At 41.0% G+C, this 21,906-nt stretch overlaps 1 protein-coding gene across 1 annotated transcript in view; it reads left to right on the top strand.

Annotated features, from left to right (window-relative positions):
- The window catches only part of LOC109406566 (serine/threonine-protein kinase mig-15), a gene marked incomplete in the record, with an annotated part of 267,320 nt that overhangs the window by 148,704 nt on the left and 96,710 nt on the right, over nucleotides 1-21,906 (top strand). The window contains 4 exon segments of the mRNA XM_062853630.1: nucleotides 541-1,228; nucleotides 14,039-14,150; nucleotides 14,230-14,488; nucleotides 20,965-21,213. Coding sequence (XP_062709614.1) covers nucleotides 541-1,228; nucleotides 14,039-14,150; nucleotides 14,230-14,488; nucleotides 20,965-21,213 — 1,308 coding nt within the window.

The raw sequence follows: 21,906 nt of genomic DNA, 5'->3' as shown, positions 1-21,906 counted from the left end.
AGAGTTCGTTAAATGAAAGGTTTGTCAAGTCCCAGGCAACTTTTCTGGCGCATTAAACTTCTCTATCGACAGCCACCCCAGGATGTGTACGGTCGGCTATGCTATGCTATGCTATGCTATGCTATGCTAAAAATGTTTGAACCTTAATTATTAATTCTTAATTCAGAGTTCCAGATAAAGAAAAAAATAATGTATTCTTATTTCTTTCTTTTTCTGGAACTCTGAATTATTGATTGAGGTTTTCAATAAATAATGTCAATTTCAACAACACGGACATCTCTGATAGTGTTATGCAGCATGTAGCGACGATAACGTCGTTGACAAGCACACATGCTCGAGACATAACACGCGAGATCGCCTCTTCGTTTTAAGTAAACCTTGTTCACAAGGTTACCTGGATAGAAAATCTCCTTTCAAAAGTCGGTTGCTGTCATTTCATACTGAAGCTTGTCTACTGCACAAACAATAAATGTTTTAAAATCAACTAATAAAATTAATCATGAAACTAACTCTGTCTTTTCGTTCTCTCCACTTCCCCAGGGTCGCCACACAAAGACTGGACAACTCGCTGCCATTAAGGTGATGGACGTCACCGAAGAGGAGGAGGAGGAAATCAAACTGGAGATCAACGTGCTCAAAAAGTACTCCAACCACCGGAACATTGCCACATACTATGGTGCATTTATCAAGAAGACCTCGGCCGGCAAAGATGACCAGCTGTGGCTGGTCATGGAGTACTGCGGGGCCGGTTCCGTAACCGATCTGGTCAAATCGACCAAAGGCCAGAGCCTGAAGGAGGAATGGATAGCGTACATCTGCCGGGAGATCCTGCGGGGTCTCAGCTATCTGCACACGAACAAAGTGATACACCGGGACATCAAGGGCCAGAATGTGCTCCTGACGGACAACGCTGAGGTCAAACTGGTGGACTTCGGCGTGTCGGCACAGTTGGACAAAACCATCGGTCGGCGGAACACTTTCATCGGCACCCCGTACTGGATGGCTCCCGAGGTGATCGCTTGCGACGAGAATCGCGACGCCACATACGACAACCGGTCCGACCTGTGGTCACTGGGCATCACTGCGCTGGAGATGGCCGAGTCGCAACCACCCCTATGTGATCTGCACCCGATGCGGGCCCTGTTCCTCATTCCGCGGAATCCACCGCCACGACTGAAATCGAAAAAGTGGTCCAAAAAGTTCCACGGATTCATCGATACGGTGCTAGGTAGGTTGTTGTTCGACCCCCAAAGGGTAGGGCAGGGAGGTTTAGCGTGTCAGTTGGCATGTCAGATTCCAATCCATTTAATGGTTAGCCCGATTCCGAAAAGCCCCCCGTGCCCAGAAGGAGCGCGTGAAATCATTAAATAATCATTAATCATATGGGCATTTTATGGCGATGGGCACGCGAGTCGAGTTTTTCTCGGGTGTTGGAAGCGAGATTGGAACACAGATGTAAAATATGATCGTCGATAAATTGATTGGATTTTCGGGGCGCGCAGAGAGCTTGCGAGGGATGATTTTTATCTTGCGGTTATATCAGAGGCCGGCCAAGCGCCGCCGCGCCGATTTGTTCGATCGATCGGAAGCTGTAAGGATTAATTTGATTGAATGGGTCTATTAGTGTAAGCTTTCGGTTTGGAAAATGAACACCTATTGGAAGTAACCGCTTAATCAGTTTACATCACTGCGGATCGGGGTGTTAAATCAAACAATTATCCTCCGTCGTTTTGTGTTAGACCAATAGGCTATTTATGACTGAAAGTGGTAGTTTAGTAGTTGGCATTTCTTTGAAACATTCCAACTCGTAACACATTTTTTTTGACACTCTGTATAACATTATGTAAGAAATTTGTTTGTAACGAACATTGCTATCAACATTTAACACATTGCATTCTTGAATATGTTGTGTGAGGCTTTAAATGATCTTCTTAATATAAATCGAATATGATGATTTAAAAAAAAATTTAGGATTTTATTCATAACTACTTTTCTCGAAAATCACAAGAAATTTCGCCAAGTATCTCTCTAAGAACATCACTTCAATTTTATCATAGAATTTTGCCAAATAAAAAGCTTGGTAGGTCAAAATTCATGAATTTTCACTAGTTCCCTTCAGGAATTCCTCAAGGGGCTTCTCCAAGAATTTTTCCTTCGCGGGAATTCCTCCATGTTCGTTTGCGGGGTTCCAATAGTGATTGTTTCAATTTGTCCCAAGAAATACTTTAGGAATTGTTCTCACGGACCATTTCATCCAAAAATTTTTACAAATACTTCTGCAAGGATGTATCGAGAAATTTCTCCAGCAATTTTTCCATAGCTTCGTTCAGTGATTCCTTCAAAAATTACTCTTACCATTCCACCGGGAATTTCTCATGGTATATGATCTTTAAAGGTTCTTCCAGTGATTGTCCCAGTGCATTCTTCGACGATTCCTCCAGGAATTTCTTCGAGGATTCCCATAGGAATTTGTCCAGTGATCCTTTTAGATATTTTAGATATTTCTGCAGGTATTCTTTCAGAGATTTCTTCAGGAATTTCTACATGTTTTCCTTTAAAATTTCCTCTAGAGATTACACCAATAATTTGATCTGGAATTATTCGAAGTAGTTATGTAGGAGTTTCTTTCAGGAATTCTTTCCGAAAAAATTACTAGAGATTATTAAAAAAATAATCCAGGAATTCCTTAAAAATATTGTACTAAAAAACCTTTAGGAGGCCATCCAAGGATTCTTTCAATAATTCGTCCAGAAATTACTGCAGACATGGATTCTTTCAGACTTTTTCTTGGGATCCCTACAGAATTGGTTCCAAGAGTTCGTTGAAATAGCTCTCTTTGGATATTCTAAGGTATTCCTCACGGGATTGCCTCCGGGATTCCTCATAGGGGTTTCTTTAGGAATTCCTCCAAGAATTCCTTCTGTGACTCTTTCAGGAACAGCTCCAGAAGTTATTTTGAAAATTTCTCCGAGAATTTCTTCAGGAACTCTTCTTGGGATTTCTTCATGGATTCCTACTGTTATTCTTTAAGAAACTCCTCCAAGAATTAACCCTGGTGTTTCTCCAGGGATTCTTTTGGGATCTGCTACAAGGATTCCTCCAGGTGTTCCTGCACGAACTCGTCTTAAGATTTCTTCAAGATTTTTCCAAGAATTCTTTCTGCGATTTCTCCAGTACTTCCTCCTAGTATCTCTTCAGAAACTCCTCCTTGGATTCCCTCGGGAATTCTTCCTGTGGTTTCTTCAGAAATTCTTCCTAGGGATTCCTCGTCAAAGGATTCCTCCAGGAACTCATGAATGGATTCTTTCAGGAGGTATTTATCTGGGAATTCCTTCAGGGATTCCTTTAAGATTCTTTCAGGAATTTCTGCAGGAATACCTACAGAAATTCTTCTAGAGATTTTTCTAGGAATTTCTCGAGAGATTCCTCCAGAAATTCCAATAGAGATTCCTCCAGGGATTCCTTCGGGAATTCTTCCAGGGATTCCTCCAAGGATTTCTCCAGGGATTCCTCTAGGAATTTCTCCAGAGATTCCTCCAGGGATTTTTCCAAGAATTCCTCCTGAGATTTCTCCAGGAATTCTTCCAGAGTTTTCTATAAAGATTTCTTCAGATGTTTCTCTATGCATTGTTCCAGGTATTCCTCCAGACAATCCACCAAGATGTCACCCAGGAATTTCTGAAATACCAGGAAATATTTCAAGAATTCCTTCAGAAATAATCCCATTAATTCCTCCATAAATTTATCCAGGATTTTTTTTAGAATGTCTGCAGCAACTTCTCCAGAATTTCTTCAGCAATTTCCCCAGGAATTCCTCCTGGAATTTATCCAGGTATCACTCCAGGAGCTCTCCAAAAATTCTTTCTGGGATTCCTCCAGGAATTTCTCTACTCATTTCTCCAGGATTTCATTCAGGAATTTCTGCATGGACTCCTCCAGGGATTACCACAGGAATTTCTTTATCAATTTCTTCAGGAACCCCTCCAAAAATTCCTCCAGAGATTCCTTCAGGGATTCCTCCAAGAGTTTCTCTAGGCATTTCTCCAGGATTTCATCCATGAATTTCTCCATGGACTCCTCCAGGAATTCCTCCAAAAATTCCTCCAGGAATAACCCCAAAAATGTCTTCACGAATTCCTTTAGGAACTCCTCCAAGAATTCCTTCAGAAAATTCTACAGTAATTCCTCCAGGAATTTATCCAGATATCTCCCACAGATTCCTTCAGAAATTCTTCCGGGAATTTTTCCAGAAATTCCACCAGGAATTTTTCCAGGGATTCCTTAAGGTATTTATCAAGAAATTTCTTCTCCAAGAATTCCTTCAGGGATTGATCTAGGGATTTCCCTTGGGATTTACCTCCAGGAATGCCTCCAGGAATTCGCCTAGAAACTCTTCCAGGAATTTATCCAGCAATTTTTTTCAGGTGTTCTTCCAGAGATTCCTCCAGGAATTGCTCCCGGGATTCTTCCAGGAACATCTCCACGAATTTCTCTAAGGACAGGAATTGATCGAGGGATTTCACCGGCAATTCTTCCAGGAATTGCACCAATAATTTCAACAGGGATTCCGTCAGGAATTTGTCCAGAAGTTCCTCCAAGCATTCCTCCAGGATTGCCTCCAGAGATTGTTTCAGGGATTCCTACATTAAATCCTCCAGGGATTTCTCAAAGATTTCTTCCAGGGATTTTCTCCAGGAATTATTCCAGAAATCCCTCCAGAAATTCCTCTAGGAATTCTTCGAGGAATTCCTCACATTTCTTCAGAAATTTCTCCAGGGATTCCTCCCAGAATTCTTTTAAGGATTCCTCCAGGAATTCCTCCAGTAATTCCTTCAGGGATTTCTTCAGAAATTTCTCCAGGTATACTTTCAGAAGTTGCTCCAGGGATCCCTGCAGGAAATCCTGCAGAGTTTCCTCCAGGATTTCCTTTAGGTATTCCTGCAGAAATTCCAGAAATCCATCCAGAAATTTCTTTACGGATTGCTCCGGGAATTCTTCATAGGATGGATTCAGAAGGTCTTCTAGTGATTATAAATTCCGCTCGGAATCTCCTCAAAAATTTATTCAGGGTTTCATCAGAAAAATCTGCCATCATCTTTCCAGGGATGCACCCAAGAATTTCTCCAGGATTACCTAAAGATTTTTCTGAATCACTTCAAGAATTTCTAAGGAAATACTAGCGATTTGTATTGGGATTTCTTAAGATAATTTTAGTGGGATACATACAGGAGCCAGGAAATTCTCCAAAACGTCATCCAGGAATTCTTTCACAATTGTCACCCAGAAACCTTTCAGGAGTTCATCCGCGGATTTGTTCAGGGATCCATCTTTGAATTCCTTCACGAATATCATCTGCAGCTCCTGCGGAGGAATTCGTTCTGATATGCGTTTGGCGATTGTTTGAGGAATATATCCTGATCTGTTTTCCTCCAAGAGTTCCTTCAAGCAGTAATCCATTGATTTTTGTTTCTAGAATCCCTTAAGAGATTCCTCTAGGAGTTTTTTCCAGATATGTTCTTAGAGTGTTCCTCTCAGAAGCCCTTCACGGATTTTCCAAAAGTTTGTCAAAGGACTTCTTCAGAAATTTCCTCGGGAATACCGCAAAGATTTTCTCCAAATTTTCTTGAGTTGTTTTCAACGTTTTGTATGAATTACAACTGCGTTAAATAATGCTTTTAGAATATAATGTTATTTTATTGAATGTTATCGTGTTGCGTTTAGTTATAAAAGCTAGTACGTATAAATTTGCTAAGGGTGCTCGCCCCCCTAACCGAAAGGCTTGCTACGCCCTTGGGAGGATCTCGGGGGTAGGGAGAGCGGGTTAGAAATTTTGGTCGTTATTTTTGGATTCCAGACTTCTTCCCCATACCAGAGCCTAAAACTCCATTAAACAGCCGTCATCTTGAATTTTGAGACGCCATCTTGGATATTCTAGTCGCCATTGTTGGTCTCCAGACATCTTCCCCATACCAAACATATCAATGCTACATTGTTTAAAAGCTCTATTAAACAGCCGCCATCTTGAATTGTGGGTTGCCATTTTGGATTTGAGAGCGCCATCTTGGATATTATGGCCGCCATTTTCGGACTCCGGGCATATTTTGCATACTAGCTCATGGTGTCATGCGGCTTTATGCTTACTGTGCCTAGACTTGTGTGCTGACTATATTTTGCTCGACGGCGGCGGCGGCGTGAATCGGCGACACCAAAATTTTACCATATTCCGGAAGGAATCTCCGAAGGAATTTGAAGAGGAGCATTGAAGAAAATCCTGGACGAATCCAAGACGAAAATTCTAAACTAATCCCTGCAGAAATTGCTTTACCAAACCCTGAAGAAGATTCTGCAGAAATCTTTGCTGGTTCAAGAATCTCTCGAAGAGTAATATCGGTTCGAGTTCTAGGAAGAATCCCCGATGAAATTCCAGGAAGATTCCCCGAAATAATTCCAGCAGGAACCCCAAGAGAATTCCAGCAGGAATCCCCAAAAGAATTTCAGGAGGCATCCTCAAAGTAATTTTAGTGGGAATTTCCAAAGGATCTCGTAAAGGAATCTTCAAAGGGTTTCTAGGAGGAATAATCGAAAATATCTAGGAGGAATCTTTGAAAGGTTCTGATGAGAAACTTCTAAAATAATTCCAGGAGGAATCGCCGTAGGAATTTCAAGAGGAAATTCTAAAAGCATTCCTGCACGAATTCCAAAGACACTCCAACAGTAATTCCAAAGAAATTTCAGCAGTAATCCACTAAGGATTTCCAGTAGGAATCCTTAAAAGAATCCCAGTGGGGTTTTCTAAGAAAATTCGAGAAAGAATCTCCAAAAGACTTCTAGGAAGAATCAACACAAATACCCAGGAGGAACCTCTGAAAGAATTCCAGGAGAAATCCCAGAGGGAATTCGAAGAGAAATTGTCAAAAGAATTTTAGGAGTAATCCCCGAAGGAATTCCAGCAGAAATTCTCCATGGAATTCAAGGCGAAATCATCGAAGGAATTTCATGAGAAATTTCCATAGGAAGCCCAAGAAATTCCAGAAGGAATACCCAAAGGAACTCAAGGAAGAATCCCCGAAGGAATACCAAGAGGAATTCCCGAAATCCAGGAGAAATTCCGGAAGGAAATCCATAAGGGATCCCCGAAGAAATCTCCATAGAAATTCAAAAAGGAATCACCAAAGAAATTCCGAGAGGAAACCCTGACGGAATTCTAGGAGGTAATCCTCGGGAAAGTCCAGGAGAAATCCCTGGAAAAAGTCCAGGAGGAATCCCCAACGGAATATATAGAGGAACCCCCGAAAGAATTTCAGGAAGAGACTTCGAAAGAAGTCTAGGAGGAATTCCCGAAGGAACTATAGGAGGAATCCCCGAAATAATTCCAAAAGAATTCTCCGTATGAAGTCCAGGAGTCCCTCCGAAGAAATTTCAGAAGAAATCCATCAAGCAAGTCCAAGAGGAATCCCCGGATGAATTTCAGAAGGAATTTATGAAGCAAGTTCAGGAGGAATCTCCGTAGGAACTCTAGGAGGAATCCCCGAAGGAATTCCAAGAGGAATCCTCGAAAGAATTCCAGAAGGAATCTCCGAAGGAGAAACCTTGAAGGAATTCCAGTAGGAACCCACGACGGAATATCAGAAGAAATCCAGGAGAAATTCTAGGAGGAATCTTCGAGGAATTTCCAGGAGGAATCTTCGAAGGAATTCCAGGAGGGATCTTCAAAGGTAGTCCAGGAGGAATCCCCGAAGGAACTCCAGGAGAAATGCATGCAGGAATTTAAGGGTGAATCCCCGAAGCAATTCCGGATGGAATCTGTGAAGGATTTCCAGGCGGAATCTTCGAAGGATTTTCAGAGAAATCTCCAGAGGATCTTTCCGGGTAGGGTGAAGGATTTGCAGGAGGTGTTCCTGGGGGATTTCCAGGAGGAATCCCAAGGGAATGTCAGGACGAATTCCAAAAGGAAATCCTGGAGGAAATTCTTGTAGAAACTCCATGAGATCCCACAAGAATATTCTGGAGATATGCCTTATTAAAATTCTATGGAAATTCTAGAAGGAACTCCTACTAGAATTTCTGAAGGAACTCCTGTAACAATTCCTGAATGAGCTTCTGGAGAAACTTCTGATGTAAGTCCTAAAGGTATCCGTGAATCCTCCTGGAAAAATCTCCAAAAATAAATCCAAGAGCGACCCTGGAAGAACTCCTGACCGAATCCCTAAAGGAATTTCTCGTGGAATCCCCTAAGGAATTCCCAAAAGAATTTTAGGAGACATCCCCAAAGTAATTCCATTGGGGATTTCCAAGGGATTTCGTAAAGGAATCTTCAAAGGATTTCTTGGATGAATAATCGAAAAATATCCAGTTGGAATTTTTGAAGGATTCCCACGAGGAACTCCTAAAAGAATTTCAGGAGGAATCACCGCAGAAATTTCAAGAGGAAATTCTGAAAGAATTCCAGCACGAATTCCAAAGAAACTCTAGCGCCACGGTTCCCAAACTTGGCTCTCGCGACCCCCCAGTCTGTCGTCACTGCGCTTTTCGTAAAACATTTTTTTTTTGTATTTGTGAATTTTAACTTAATGCTAATTCTTCACACAAGTTTTCGTAAAACAATCGAAGCGTGCCTGCAAGCGGTTGGGAGGTCGCGAAACGAAGGTTGGGAAGCTATACTCTAGCAGTTATCCCAAATAAATTTCCGCAGGAATCTCCAAAGGATTTCCAGTAGGCGCTAAAGAGTTCCAGTGGGAATTCGAGAAAGAATCTCCGAAGGACTTCTAGGAGGAATCAACAAAAACTATAATTCCAGGAAAAATCTCTGAGGAAATTCTAGGAGAAATTCCAGGAATTCCAGAAAGAATCCCCGAAGGAATTCCAGCAGAAATCCTCGATGGAATTCTAGGCGGAATCCTTGAAGGAATTCCAAGAGGTACTTCCATAGGAAGTCCAGGAGCAATCTTAGAAGGAATCTTAGAAGAAACTATTGTACTAATCCTTGAAGGGGCTCTGTAGGAATCCCTGAATTAACTTCTAAGGTAATCCTTCAATTCTCCTGGAGGTATCCTTGGTTCCTCCTGTAAGAATCTCTGAAGGAAATCTTGGATAGATCTCTGCAGGGAGAGATTTCTGAAGGAACTTTTGGAGGAATCCCTGATGAAATTCAGGAGGAATCTTTGAAAAAATGACAAGAATCCCTGAAACTTCTGGAATAATCTCTGAACGAACTCCAGCACTAATTTCTGTAAGAACTCCTGTAAGAATTCTTAAAGGAACTTCAGAAGATATCCCTGCAGGAACTCCTAGATTAATTTCTAAAAACCTCCTGCGGGAAGTTCCTGAAGGAACTTCTTACGGAATTCCTGATGGATCTCCAGGAGGCATCTATGAATACTCCAGAAATAACCTCTGAAGGAGCTTCTGGAAGGATACCTGAGCGAATTCCTTTTGGAATAGCTGAGGGAACTTCTACAGGATTTTTCATGAACACACGGAGGCATCTATGAATCCTGCTGGAACTATTAGGAAGATCCCTGAAGGAACGGAATTCCTGATGGATCTCCAGGAGGCATCTATGAATACTCCAGAAATTACCTCTGAAGGAGCTTTTGGAAGGATATATGAGCAAATTCCTTTTGAAATAGTTGAGGGAACTTCTGAAGGTTTATAATGAACACATGGAGGCATCTCTGAATCCTCCTGGAACTATTAGGGAGATCCCTGAAGGAAATCCTGGAAAGATCACCGAAGGAACTTCTGGAGCAATCCTTGAAAGAATTACTGCATGAATCTTCGAACTGCTGGAATAATCCCTGGATGAACTTCTGTAGGAATATCTAAAAAAAACTTCAAGATAAATCCCTAAAAGAGCTCCTGGAAGAATCTCTGAAAATTTTCCGTGAGGCACCCCGAAGGAATTCCAGGAGCGGTGCTAGAAGGAATTCCCATAAGAACTCTTGATAATACTCTTGGAATGATCCCTGAAGCATCTCCATGAACGGCCTCTACAGAACACCAGGAGAAATTTCTTGTTGGAATTCCTGAAGGATCTCCTGGAGGAATCTCTGACGAAACTTCAGAAGGAACCCCTGAAAGAACTCTCAGACTTATCTCTGAAGGATCTCCGATGGGAATCCCTGAGGGATCTTCTGGACGAATCTCTGATATATCTCTAGGAGGCGTCCCTGGATCCTCCTGAAAGAATTTCTGAAGGAACTCCTGGAGTTATCTCTGACGGTACTCCTGTCGAGCTCTTCCTGAGAGGTCTTCTGAAAAAAAAAATCATGATGAAACTTCTACATGAATCCATTTTTAGTGTTACTGCCATAGTCTTTCTTGTGATCACTTTTACCGACATCTTCCGGTAAACCGCTTCTTCAACATTTTTCAGTGCAGTCACGTGTGGGTCAAAGGAATCAGGCAGCGTCAAGAATAGCTGCGATGCCAAATCCCCTTCAGCCAGCGTTGCGTTTAAATGACTCCGCATTTCCGTACCTTCTGGCATCATCAATTTAGCGAGTTGCTTCCAAATCAGCCTTTGACGTACAAAAGACTTCTTGACAACTGCTGCTTAAAGGTTTTCTCACATCAGCTCCGTGGTAGCCTTCTCCCAAATGATTTTCAGAGCTTGAAGCATTTGTCCGCTACATAGCTCACCAACATCGCCTTTGCTTTCCGGTCCTTTTCTTTAAACTTGGTTGGTTCTACTGCTACTTCGGTGCCACACCGTTGAGCACTCCCGATACGCTAGTCACTTCAAGAAAAAGCCTAATTGTTGGCGCTGCTGCCCATAATCTATTGAGATGTTGAACTTCGGGACGGGAAAGAAAGTGGATTCCTCCAGAAATTACTTCCGAAATGTCTTTACGAATCCGTTCCGATATTCATCCAGGATTTGCCTATACGATTGCTTCAGAAATACAATATCAGATTACCCCAGCAAGAGCTCCTTCTGTCATTTCTCGGGAAGCTTCCATTTGAGAATCTGCTTGTTATTACTTCAGAAGTTCCCTCTGGGATTCTTTCTGAGATTTCTACTGCGATTTCACGCGATTCTTTCCGAGATACCTCCAAAAGCTTGAAAAAACCTCCAGGAATTGTTCCCAAGAATCCTCCCGGAATTCCTTTTAAGATTCCTACCGAAAATCCTTCCGAGATTCTCCCAATAGTTTCTTTTATAATTTCTTAAAAAATGGAATCCCGGAAAAGAAACATCAGGGGGCATTTCTCACAAAGCTTATGGAAGAATTCCTTAAACAATGTTTGGAGGAATTTCTCATGGATTTCTGTAGGCACTTCATGAAGAACTCCTTGAGTAATTCAACAAAGAATGCCTCAAAAACCTCCTGAAAGAATTCCGAAATGAACTCCGGGTGGATTTATCCCAGGAACATCTGGGAGAATTCCGGAATGGACTTCTGAAGGAATTTCAGGAGGAACGGCTGAAGTAATCCTGAAAAGAGTTCACAAAAGAAGCAGTTTATTAAAGAATCCCGTGACAAGTTCCTGGAGGATTCCCAGAGAAGTTCTAGAAGGAATCCCGGAAAGAGTTTCCGGAGGAATTCCGGAAGAAGATCTCGAAGGATGTTCCTGGAGGCATCCCGGAAGAGGTTCTTGGTAGGAGTTCCCGAAGGAATCCCGGAAGAAGCTCTTGAAGCAATCTCGCTAGTAGTTACTGAAAGAGTCCCGTAAGAATTTGTTGAATAAATACCGAGAGAAGCTTGTGGAGGATTCCCGTAAGAGCTCCCAGAGGAATCCCAGAACGTGTTCCCAACGGAACTCCGGAAGAAGTTGTTGGTGGAATTCAGGAAGGAGTTTTTGAAACAATACCAATCTTGGAGGAATCCCGGATGGCGTTTCAGTTGGAACCCCTGAAGGAATTCCGGGAGGGATCCCGGAAGAAGTTCTGGAAGCAATCCTGAGAGTAGTTCTTGAAGGAATACCGGAAAATGTTTTTGGTAGACTACCGGAAGAATTTCCTAGATGGATCCAAGATTTCCAAGGTACCTAAAGAAATTCCTGAAGGAATCGCCGGAGGAACACCTGGAGAAATCGCGCAAATCCTCTAGGTGTAGTACTGATGAAATTTCGGTAGGAATCCCTGCAGAAATTTAGGAAGGAGTTCCTGAAGGTACCCCGGAGTAAATTTCTGAAGCAATCCAGGAAAGTGCTTTTGAATAAATCCCGAAAGAAATCTCTGGTGAAATTCCTGGAAGAATCCCAAAAGTGACTCTTCGTATTCTCTCATTTTTTGGTTAGCTGTTTGAGCCCGTATCAATATTAACTTCTTTTCCCGATTAGCATAGGTAGCTCTGTAGTGTCGGTAGCGGGGCTAATTCAACTGGTTAAGAATAGCACTACGGACCAGTGGTAGGAGTTCACTAAGGTGATCCCTAATTCGTGGTGTTTGACTAGGGATGTTTGACTAGGGATGTCTAATAGAAACCTAATTGAAAACGAATCCTTTGGAGTACTAGGGCACCCTCCACAGTATTAAGACCTTACTGCGCAGACGGGTGCAATAGCGCGATGGACCTTGTGTTTCTCCGAGACAATCAGCTGCCTTTCTTCAATCTCAAATTTGAGACTGAATAAGGGCGGGATAATGAAGATGTCATTGATGAGTTTAAATTTGTGCCTATATGGTTTCGCATCATGCGATTAACACAGTGTATTCTGTACATCCTCGCCTTTAGCGCTTTCCAATCGATACCGATCTGCTTTTATTGCTGCTGTTTTTTTTTGTTGTGCTTTGATTGTAAAGAGTTTAATCTTGCCTAGTTTTGGTAGTGATCACAGTTAGCATAGCTCAGCAGATCAATCTTCAGCATAAAAGAACAGCAACGATCAATCTTTGCAGGCTTATGCAAAATGATACAGCCCAAGTGACTAGCCCAAAAACCTTACTTTCGTAAGGGGAATTTCCATCTAGAAACCCTTGTGAACCCGGTGTTTGCTACTTTCAGTAAAAATAAAATGGCAAACTCGCATGTCATGCCTCGAGCATGTGTGCTTGTCAACAACGCAATCGTTGCTACACTCGCCTCTAAACTAACCAATAGAAATTTATGTGGTATCATAATCGATGTATCTATTGGATTGTTGGAGACCTGGGAGCTGGAAATACGTTTATTTATCGGTGTATTTACCGCATGATGGTAAGGATACTTTCAAGGAAGTCATCGCATACTGCAGTTCAAAAGTCCTTCCCCTAATTTTTGGCAGTAATGCAAATGTTCACCATATCATCTGGGTCAGGTCAGACAGTAACTTGAAAAGTCTTGTCGGTACACCTTATATGTCTTTTTATCTGTTTTACTAACAATTTATGCAACTAACAATCTCTTTGACTAACGTTATCACCCACATCCTTCGAGCAAATTGCTAATAACTTGAACAAACGTCAACAGCAACGATAAAGTTTACAATTTTCATCCACTCAGAAATTCGTTTGCTTTACTCACACAATACAGTGCCGCCATCTCTCCGTTTTTCGACGAGTCGAGAAGAGCAAGGCCAAGCACATACGACAAAGTTGCATCCAAAATTTACTGCAATAACCTTTTATCAGCTATGGTGCACTTATCTCGGCGATGCACAACTTCTCCATCTTCATTCACTCCTCTGCTGCACTGTGTTCTAACATGCATACCTGAACCATCGGCCCAAACCCCAATGTAAAAGTTTTTAATTTTTCCATGAGTGGAGCGACGATGGAGCTTGGCTCCGTTAAACTTGTCCTCCCTGATGGTGTGAATCATAGTACCCGGCATATTCCGGCCAAGTCAGCACTAGGCAGCCGTGAATGGTTCTAATTAATGCTGTCTGCCACAGTTGCCTGCCACTCTTTTGGCACCGGATGTCATCGCGGACCTAGTTTCTTGTGGGGCACATCGCACTGCTCTTGCTCCTCGCTCGCTCACTACACCGATTGCAGTAGTGTCGACTCCCTTTCAGGAGTTGGCTGCACATAAATTAATTAAAACATGGGAAAAAAGTTTAAACTCGATTATCATCGATTAATCTTCATTTCCTTCTCGTCCCACCCCTGCAGTGAAAGACTATCATCAACGGCCTTACACGGAACAGTTACTGAAGCACCCGTTCATCAAGGAGCAGCCCACGGAACGGCAGGTGCGGATACAGCTGAAAGACCATATCGATAGGTGAGTGTCTTCCCCCTTACGGTGAACTGCCATCAAAGAGCCAAACTAACCAGGAAAATGTCCCTCTCTGCGATTGCAGGTGTAAGAAACGCAAACAGGAAAAGGAACGCGATGACTACCGGTACTCGGGTTCGGAGAACGAGGAAGAGGAACTGCCCACGGCCGGTGAACCGTCGTCGATCATTCAGGCCCCCGGTGGGGATACGCTTCGGCGAAACTTCCAGCAGATCCAGGAGGGCCGGACGCTGATGCAGAGTGTCGAACAGCAACAGCAACAACAGCAGCAGCAACAGCAACAACCTCCGCCGAATGCCAACCGAAATCAGAAACCGCAACCGGTAAGTCCCATGGGAAAAGATCTCACAAACCTACCATCTATTTTGAAAACGAAGACTTCGTATTGAGAAAGCTGTGGATTTCAGGACGTTTAGGATTTGAAGGTCTTTCAGAGGGGTTTCAAGGGATTGGGGGGGGGGGGGGGGGCGGTGTTTCAGGCACATTCAGAAGAGTTTTAGCGTGTTTCAAAACGTTTTTGGAAGCTTTACGGAGGGGTTTCATGATAGCTGCACGGGATTTCAAGGCATTTTTTTAGATTTCCGGTAGCTTCAAGGGGTTTCAGAATAGTGTAAGGGCAACCTACGGGGGTCTCAGAGGGGTCTTCTGAAGGGTTTCAAAGCGTTTCAGTAGGGTTTGACGGAAATCTACGGAAGTCTCAGGTTTTCATAGGGTTTCGATAGACATTTCATACACTCCAGGAAAAGTTTGAATTCTTTTCAAAGCTAATGGGGGTTCAGAGGGGCTTAATAGGGATTTAAAGGGACTTTCAAGAGACTTCCCATCAGATTTCAGAGGCTCTCATGGGGTTCCTGGGGGTAGAGGGCTTAAAGGGCTCCCAGAAGAGCTCAAGAAGGTTTCAAATGGGTTTCATAGAGGTTTCATAGCGTTTTAGTGTTTTTTTTTTTGGGATTTGGGTTTTGAGGGGCTTTTAGAGGGGTGTCCAGGGTCCTCCGGATGTTCGGGGAACATAAAGGAGGCGTTTCAAGAGATTTTGAGAACGTTTTAGGAGTTTCATGATGAATGCACGGAGTTTCAAAGCATTTTCTTTAGATTTCAGGGGCTCCAAGAGGCTTCAGAAGAGGGTAAGAAAAGTCTACTGGAATCTCAGAGAAGTTTTCTGTAGGGTTTCGAAGCGTTTCAGTTGATTTTAGGGCGTTTCAGGGGCTTCCGTAGGGTTTAAGGGAAATCTACAAAAGTTTCAGGTTTACAAGGAGCTTCAATTTGTTTTAGAAGTTTTGGTGGATTTCTGGCGATCTCATCGGCCTCCAGTAGAGTTCATGGGGAGTTCATGGCGTTTGAAGTGATTTCAGGAGGTTTAAGAAGAGTTTAACGGAAAACGGAGCCTCTGGTATGCCCCGTGATCCTGTGAGAAGCTATTTGGGCGATTTAGCAAAGAAAATCAGTAATACTAAGAATAATAATAATAATAATAATAATAATAATAATAATAATAATAATAATAATAATAATAAAAATAATAATAATAATAATAATAATAATAATAATAATAATAAGAAGATATGATGTTTCCTCAATGGAGATTATACTTACTATTGCATTGAGATAAGAAAAATCCATGAAAATTTGGGAATTTGAAGGTAAACTGAGAGGAAATCTAATATTTTTCGGAAGTAGATTATTCCTGGAGATGCCGGCTGAGTTAGAAAAGCGTTTGACTTACTGATATATTATCAGAAAACTAGAGGTCCTAGTAGAAAACTGGTGAACCAAAAAAAAGAAAGCCAAGGACACAACATTCCAAAACCATTTCTTGGGAGGATTCCTTGAAAAAAAAACTTGGAGAAGTTCTTGGAAGTATTTTTCGATGAATCCTAGGAGGAGTCATTGTAATAATTCATAAAGAAATCATTAGAGGAAATCCTAGGTGAATCGTTGGAGAAATTCCTGGAGAAATTGGTGGGATTTCTACAAGAAATTCTTAAGGAATTATTTTAGGGATCTTTGGAAGAAGCTTCTGGATAAATCTAAAAAGAAAAATCCGTAATAATCCTTTTTAGATCACAGGAAGAATTTATTTGGAAATCCGCAAATGAATTTTTAGTAGAATTCTGAAAACCCCTTGGGAAGATTTTTGGGATGGATTGTACGAAATATTTCTGAGATCTTTTAGAGAGTTCTACGAAAATGCATGTACAAATCCATAGAGAATTTTCTGCAGGAATTCCTGAAAGAATTCGTAAAGGTGTTCCTTTAAGATTTATTCGTAAATTTTGGAAGTGTATTTATTGGTGCAAATTGCGAGTTGAATCATCGTAACGAAATCATAACCGCCCTGTTACACAAACCGATAACTAGATGGCGGTTGTGAGCAAACGTCAACTGTGAAATTACTGAGTATTTGAGCTAACCGTTTAATCCTAGTAGGATGTTGGGGTCAATATGTGCACTAGAGTGGGTCAACGTTGTATGGAGAAACTTTAAACTTGATCATATCAACCCGGAACAAAGGTTTTTCAATCTCTATTAGCGTCCAAAACAACTGTGCAAAATTTGGGAGCGATTGGTTGTGTCTCCGTATTCCGCATCGCGATTGAAAGTTGTATGGAAGTTAGTATGGGAAAACGTACTTTTTTACATTTTACTCATAAGTTGAATTCTTGTGTCTAACACCATGTAACTAATAACGTTAAAGTATAGCCTAGGATATGCCGAAAAACTTTGCCGAAGACCGCAAGTGATCCGACGCTTGTGAAAAAAGTTATTCGCCTGGTAACTTAGGCCAAAAATTGAGATTTTATTATTGATGTTATTCCTTTACATGTTAAATGTTAAGCACCACCGGGCAATCTGTACGGAAGCAACCAATCGCTCCCAAATTTTGCACAGTTGTTTTGGACGCTAAAAGGAATCGAAAAAGCTTTGTTCCAAAAAATCGACTTTGTTGACCCAGTCTAATGTGCACTACGCCGTAAAAGGGAGACGACCGATAGTGAGTAGAGTGAGACGTTTTGTTTGTCTGTGCTTGGAGGAATCCATGAAGGAGCTCTTGCAGAAATCTCTGAGGAAATTTCTGAAGAATTCTATGCTGGAGAAACTCAGCTAGGAGTTTATACAGCTTAGCCTAGGTGGAATTTTTGATAAAGTTTGAATAATTTTCTGAAAAAAAACCTTCCGGAAATCCTTTGAGAATATCCTGGAGGATAGCTTGACGGAATTGATTGCTTGAAATTCTTTGAACAGTTTTTGAATAAACTCCCATAAAACACATCTAGAGAAACTCTTGCAATTTTTTTTCAAAAAACTTCTGATCAAGTTACCGGGAGAAACTCTCTAATATTTTCTGTTGAAGTCCTGAAAGACTTTGAAGGAACTTCTAAGTAAATAGCCAGAGGAATATTTGGAGAAACTTCTGATAGAATTTACGGAATAACACCTAAAAGAATTCCCAGAGGAATTTCTAAAAGAATTTTATAGAAATTTCCGATACAACACTCCAAAGAATAACCAGAAGAAAAGCTGGAAGAATCATCAGAACCTTTTCTGCAGGAACTTAATGAGGAGCTTGTGGACGATTCTTCTGAAAAATCTCTTGGTAGAATATTAGCAAGAACTCTTTGAAGAGCATGTGGAAACATTCCCTGGAAAATTTCGGAATTAATTCTCGAAAGCAGTGCTGAAAATTACATTCCATCATCTCTAAATTCAACAACCTACAGCTCATGTTAGAAGCTGAACCTGAGAATATGGTATATGAAAAACTTGTGCGGCTAGTTCAGTTCTGCAAGAAAGTCACGGAAAAATCGCTATTTTTTGGAATATTTAAGGTAAATGTCACGGACTCCCTTTGAAAAATGCTAATTTATATTCACCGTGAATATCATTGGCATTTTACGAAGGTAGTCCGTGACATTTACCTTAAATATTCCAAAAATAGCGGTTTTTCCGTGACTTTCTTGCAGAACTGGTCTAGCCGCACAAGTTTTTCATATGCTATATTCTCAGGTTCAGCTTCTAAAGTGAGCTGCAGGTGGTTGAATTGAGATATGACGAAATGACTTTTTCAGCACTGCTCGGAAAAACTATTGTAAGATTTACTGAAAGAACCTTTGAAACAAATCGATTTAATTCCAGGCAGAACTTGCGAAAGAAATTCCAGGAAACTGCTGAGAGAACACTGAAGAATTTCCAGAGAAACTTCTTGATGAATTTTTCGAGAAACTTGCATCCGTGCTCTGAAGCAGTTCCAACTTTTTAGAAGAATTTCCACAACTTTTTCTGGAAGATTTTCTTGAGAATCTTCTGGAAGAATTTTTGGAAAATTTCCTGAAGAATTTTGGAAATAATATTCGCAAGATTTCTAGAAGCGCTGAAGAAACTTCTGGAAGAATTCCAGCATGCACATCAAGATGATGACTTCTAGTAGAATTTTCCGAAAAAATCCTGAATGAATTTACCAGAACGACTCTTTTAAGAACTTCCGAGGAACTTCTGTAAACATTTGATAGAATCCCATATTTATTTTTTCTGGGAGAATTTCCTAGGGATTTTTTGTTTAAAAGAAAGTTGAAAAAAATCATACAGTTTTAATTTGATGGCTCTACAAGTGAAGTTTTTGTGTTCCTCAACATAACGACTTAGAATTATTCAAACCTAATGGAAGAACTTAACGAAAAATTTCTGAAAGAACACTTTATGACACTTCTAAAAGATCTCTTGTTGAAACATCTGGAAGAATTCCCTGAGGAAGTTGTGGAAGCATTCCCTGAAAAATTCCTGAAATATTTCTGGGAAGAACTATTGAAAGAACTCTTTTACCTATGTAAAGAATCTCCGAAGAACTTCTGATGAAATTCCAGGCAGAACTTACGGAAAAATACTGGAAACTTTTTGAAAACTTTTTGAAAAATCTTTCTGGCACAATTTTCACAACTCTTTCTGGAAGAGTTTTGCGTGGAGCTTCTGGAAAAAGTCCCGCATATATTTTTGCAAAAATTATCGGTAGAACTCCTAGAAAAATTTTCGGAATTTATTTTATTCGAATTTCCATAAAAAATTTCTTGGAAGAATTCTCTGAGAAATTTCCAAAAAAAAAACTCGGAAAAATTTCAAAAAAAAACAATTTTTGGAGGAATGTTAAGAATTTCTGGAGGAACTTCTGGAAGAATTCCCGCATGCACGTCTGGATTATTTCTTGAAGAAACATCTGGATAATTTATTGAAGGAGCTTTCGGAAGATTTTACCAAAAAAATCCAGGATAAACTCCCGGGCAAACTTCTGGAAGCATTTTCGGAGAAATTTCCACACGACTCTCCTCTGTAATACTCAACTTACTCCAACATGCAAATTCTCTAATAATTCTTGCTTCGCCAGGTACTTTTCCAGGAAATCGTTTCTCAGGTATCCCTTGATAGATTTTTGAGCTCGTTTCAGCTCTCCTTCTCTGTTTTTTTTCACTTACGTTTTTGTGGCAACTACTTCAAAAAATGCTTGCTGGGATTCCTTCAACAATGGCATCCTTCATTCTTTTTGACGTTCGTGAATTAGCTAAAATTCATTCAAAATCTTGTTTATAAAATTCAACATTGTCCAATAAATTCTTCTATTGCAGGAAAAATTTCAGAAAAAATACCGGAAAAGCTTCCGGTAGATATCCCGACGGAATATCTCGGTAGATATCTCGAAATAATTTCCGGGAGAATTATTCTGAGTACTCCCAAAAAAAAAAATCCGGAACATTTTATGCAAAAGTTCATCGAGGATCTTTAGAAAGAATTTCTTTCGAAAATAAAATCTTCCGGATTTTTCGGGATCTATAAAAAATCATCCGGAAGAATTCCCGAAAGAATTTCTGGTATATTTCCCGGATAATGAAAGAATTCCTAAAGAATTTTCAGATAAATTTCTGAAGATATTTCCGGAACAATTTCTAGAGAAACTTCCGCAAAAAGCCCCAGAGAGCCTTCCGTGAGAATTTCCAGAGAAGCTTTGCGATGGTTTTCCGAAGGAACTTGCGGAAGAATTCCTGAAGGAAGTTATGGTACAATCCCCAGAGTAACTTCCGGAAGGATCTCCGGAAGAACTCTTGGAAAAATCTCCGGAGGAACTTCTGAAAGAACACACGGATTAATTTCTGAAAGTATTTTCGAAAAAAAAAACTTCTGGAAAGTACCCGATGCAACTTCTGGAGGAATTTCTTGAGAAACGTCTGAACTCACGCTAAAACTTCTGGAAGAATTCTTGGAGTAAGTTTTGAATTTCCGGAAGATTTCTCAAAGAAACTTTCGATAAAAAAATGTTGAAGCATGTTTGTAGGTGTTTTTGGAAGAGATACCAAAGATTCATGTACAAAAAATTGTCAATGGAACTTCCAGAAGAATCTCCATAGGTACATTTTTCAGAGTTGCAATTTCTTGATGAATTTCCAGTGGAAGTGCTAAGGGAATTCTCATAGGATGTTCTGGACAACTTCCCGGAGAACTACTAGGAGTGCTTTTGTTCTGTTATTATTTTGATTAGAACAAGAATATTCTTGGAGTTATTCTCGGAGATGTTTTTAATAAAATCCTGTGATTTCTAAAAGCATATATAAAACTTTGAAAAGAATCCTCAACGAATATCTGGAATTTATGTTACAGTATAGGTCATATATTACCCCTCCTTCAAGAATATTGTGGACTGAAGTCCTTTGATAAGTCATTCTGTTTTACCTAAAAGTGTTGCCAGTTTTCAATATACGTCTTCCTGTTCTCATTAGTTCAAGACTCTACCACCTACCTCTCCATTCTCCTCTCGCAGCGCGACGACCGAAGTAAACAGCAGTCGGTGGAGGAACCGGGACCTCCGTCGCGGCCAGCACTACCTCAGCGGCTGATAGTAGTACCGGACCCGCCAACCAACGCCAACGCCAACCGGCCACTACCTCCGACGCCCCGGTCCGGAAACAATGCATCATCCCAGTCACCGTCCCAGCAGCAGCAGCCATCGTCCCAGCAACCGACGCCCCAGCAACCGCCCCGAAACTCCCAGAACATCTTCAAACCGATGGTAAGTACAAGGCTTCTATTCGCTTTCCCTTAGTGGATTCTAGCAAATCCAGATAATTGGCACCGATCACCGCCCGCCTTGCCCCATGTTCCCATCTCTCAGTCAGTCGGTATTCGACGGTAGAAATTCATTCCGCAAAATAAGCTCCTCCCATTGATTGTTCTAGAACAAACAAAAACATCCGCTTTGCGCGATTAAATGGAAGCACGTCCTGTTGAATCGTTCGATCACAACTACTACCACTGCTCAGTACTAGTCATTCTTATAGAGCGTTCGTGTTAGATGTTCGATGTTTAATCATTAGCTCGCAGTCCAAACCCAGTTCCAAACACAATGCTATCGATGTTACTATGTTTTCTAGCGATGATAGTCGTACATTTCTAATAGTCAATTTTCCGTTTCCTTTCCAAACTGTCGCTTTGAAACTTTCACATAGAATTTCGATAGTTGTAGTAGATTTTGATGTTCCGATGTTAGTTTACCGCAAAGATCCACTGTTAATGGTCGCAAAACAGAACACTTTTCCATCACCACGTGATACGTAAACATTACTCTTGATGAATCACACAACCGATGCACATTTGCACAAACCTCAGCAAGTACTCAATTGCACAAGAAATGGGAATCTTTCTAGTTAAGAGCATTTCCACCGGATGTTGTTGAATAATCGGTTACGTCCAGCTTTTGATACAA

This window comes from Aedes albopictus, chromosome 2, assembly GCF_035046485.1.
Source record: "Aedes albopictus strain Foshan chromosome 2, AalbF5, whole genome shotgun sequence".
Lineage (NCBI taxonomy): Eukaryota > Metazoa > Arthropoda > Insecta > Diptera > Culicidae > Aedes > Aedes albopictus.
This window is presented reverse-complemented; position numbering and strand designations above follow the sequence as displayed.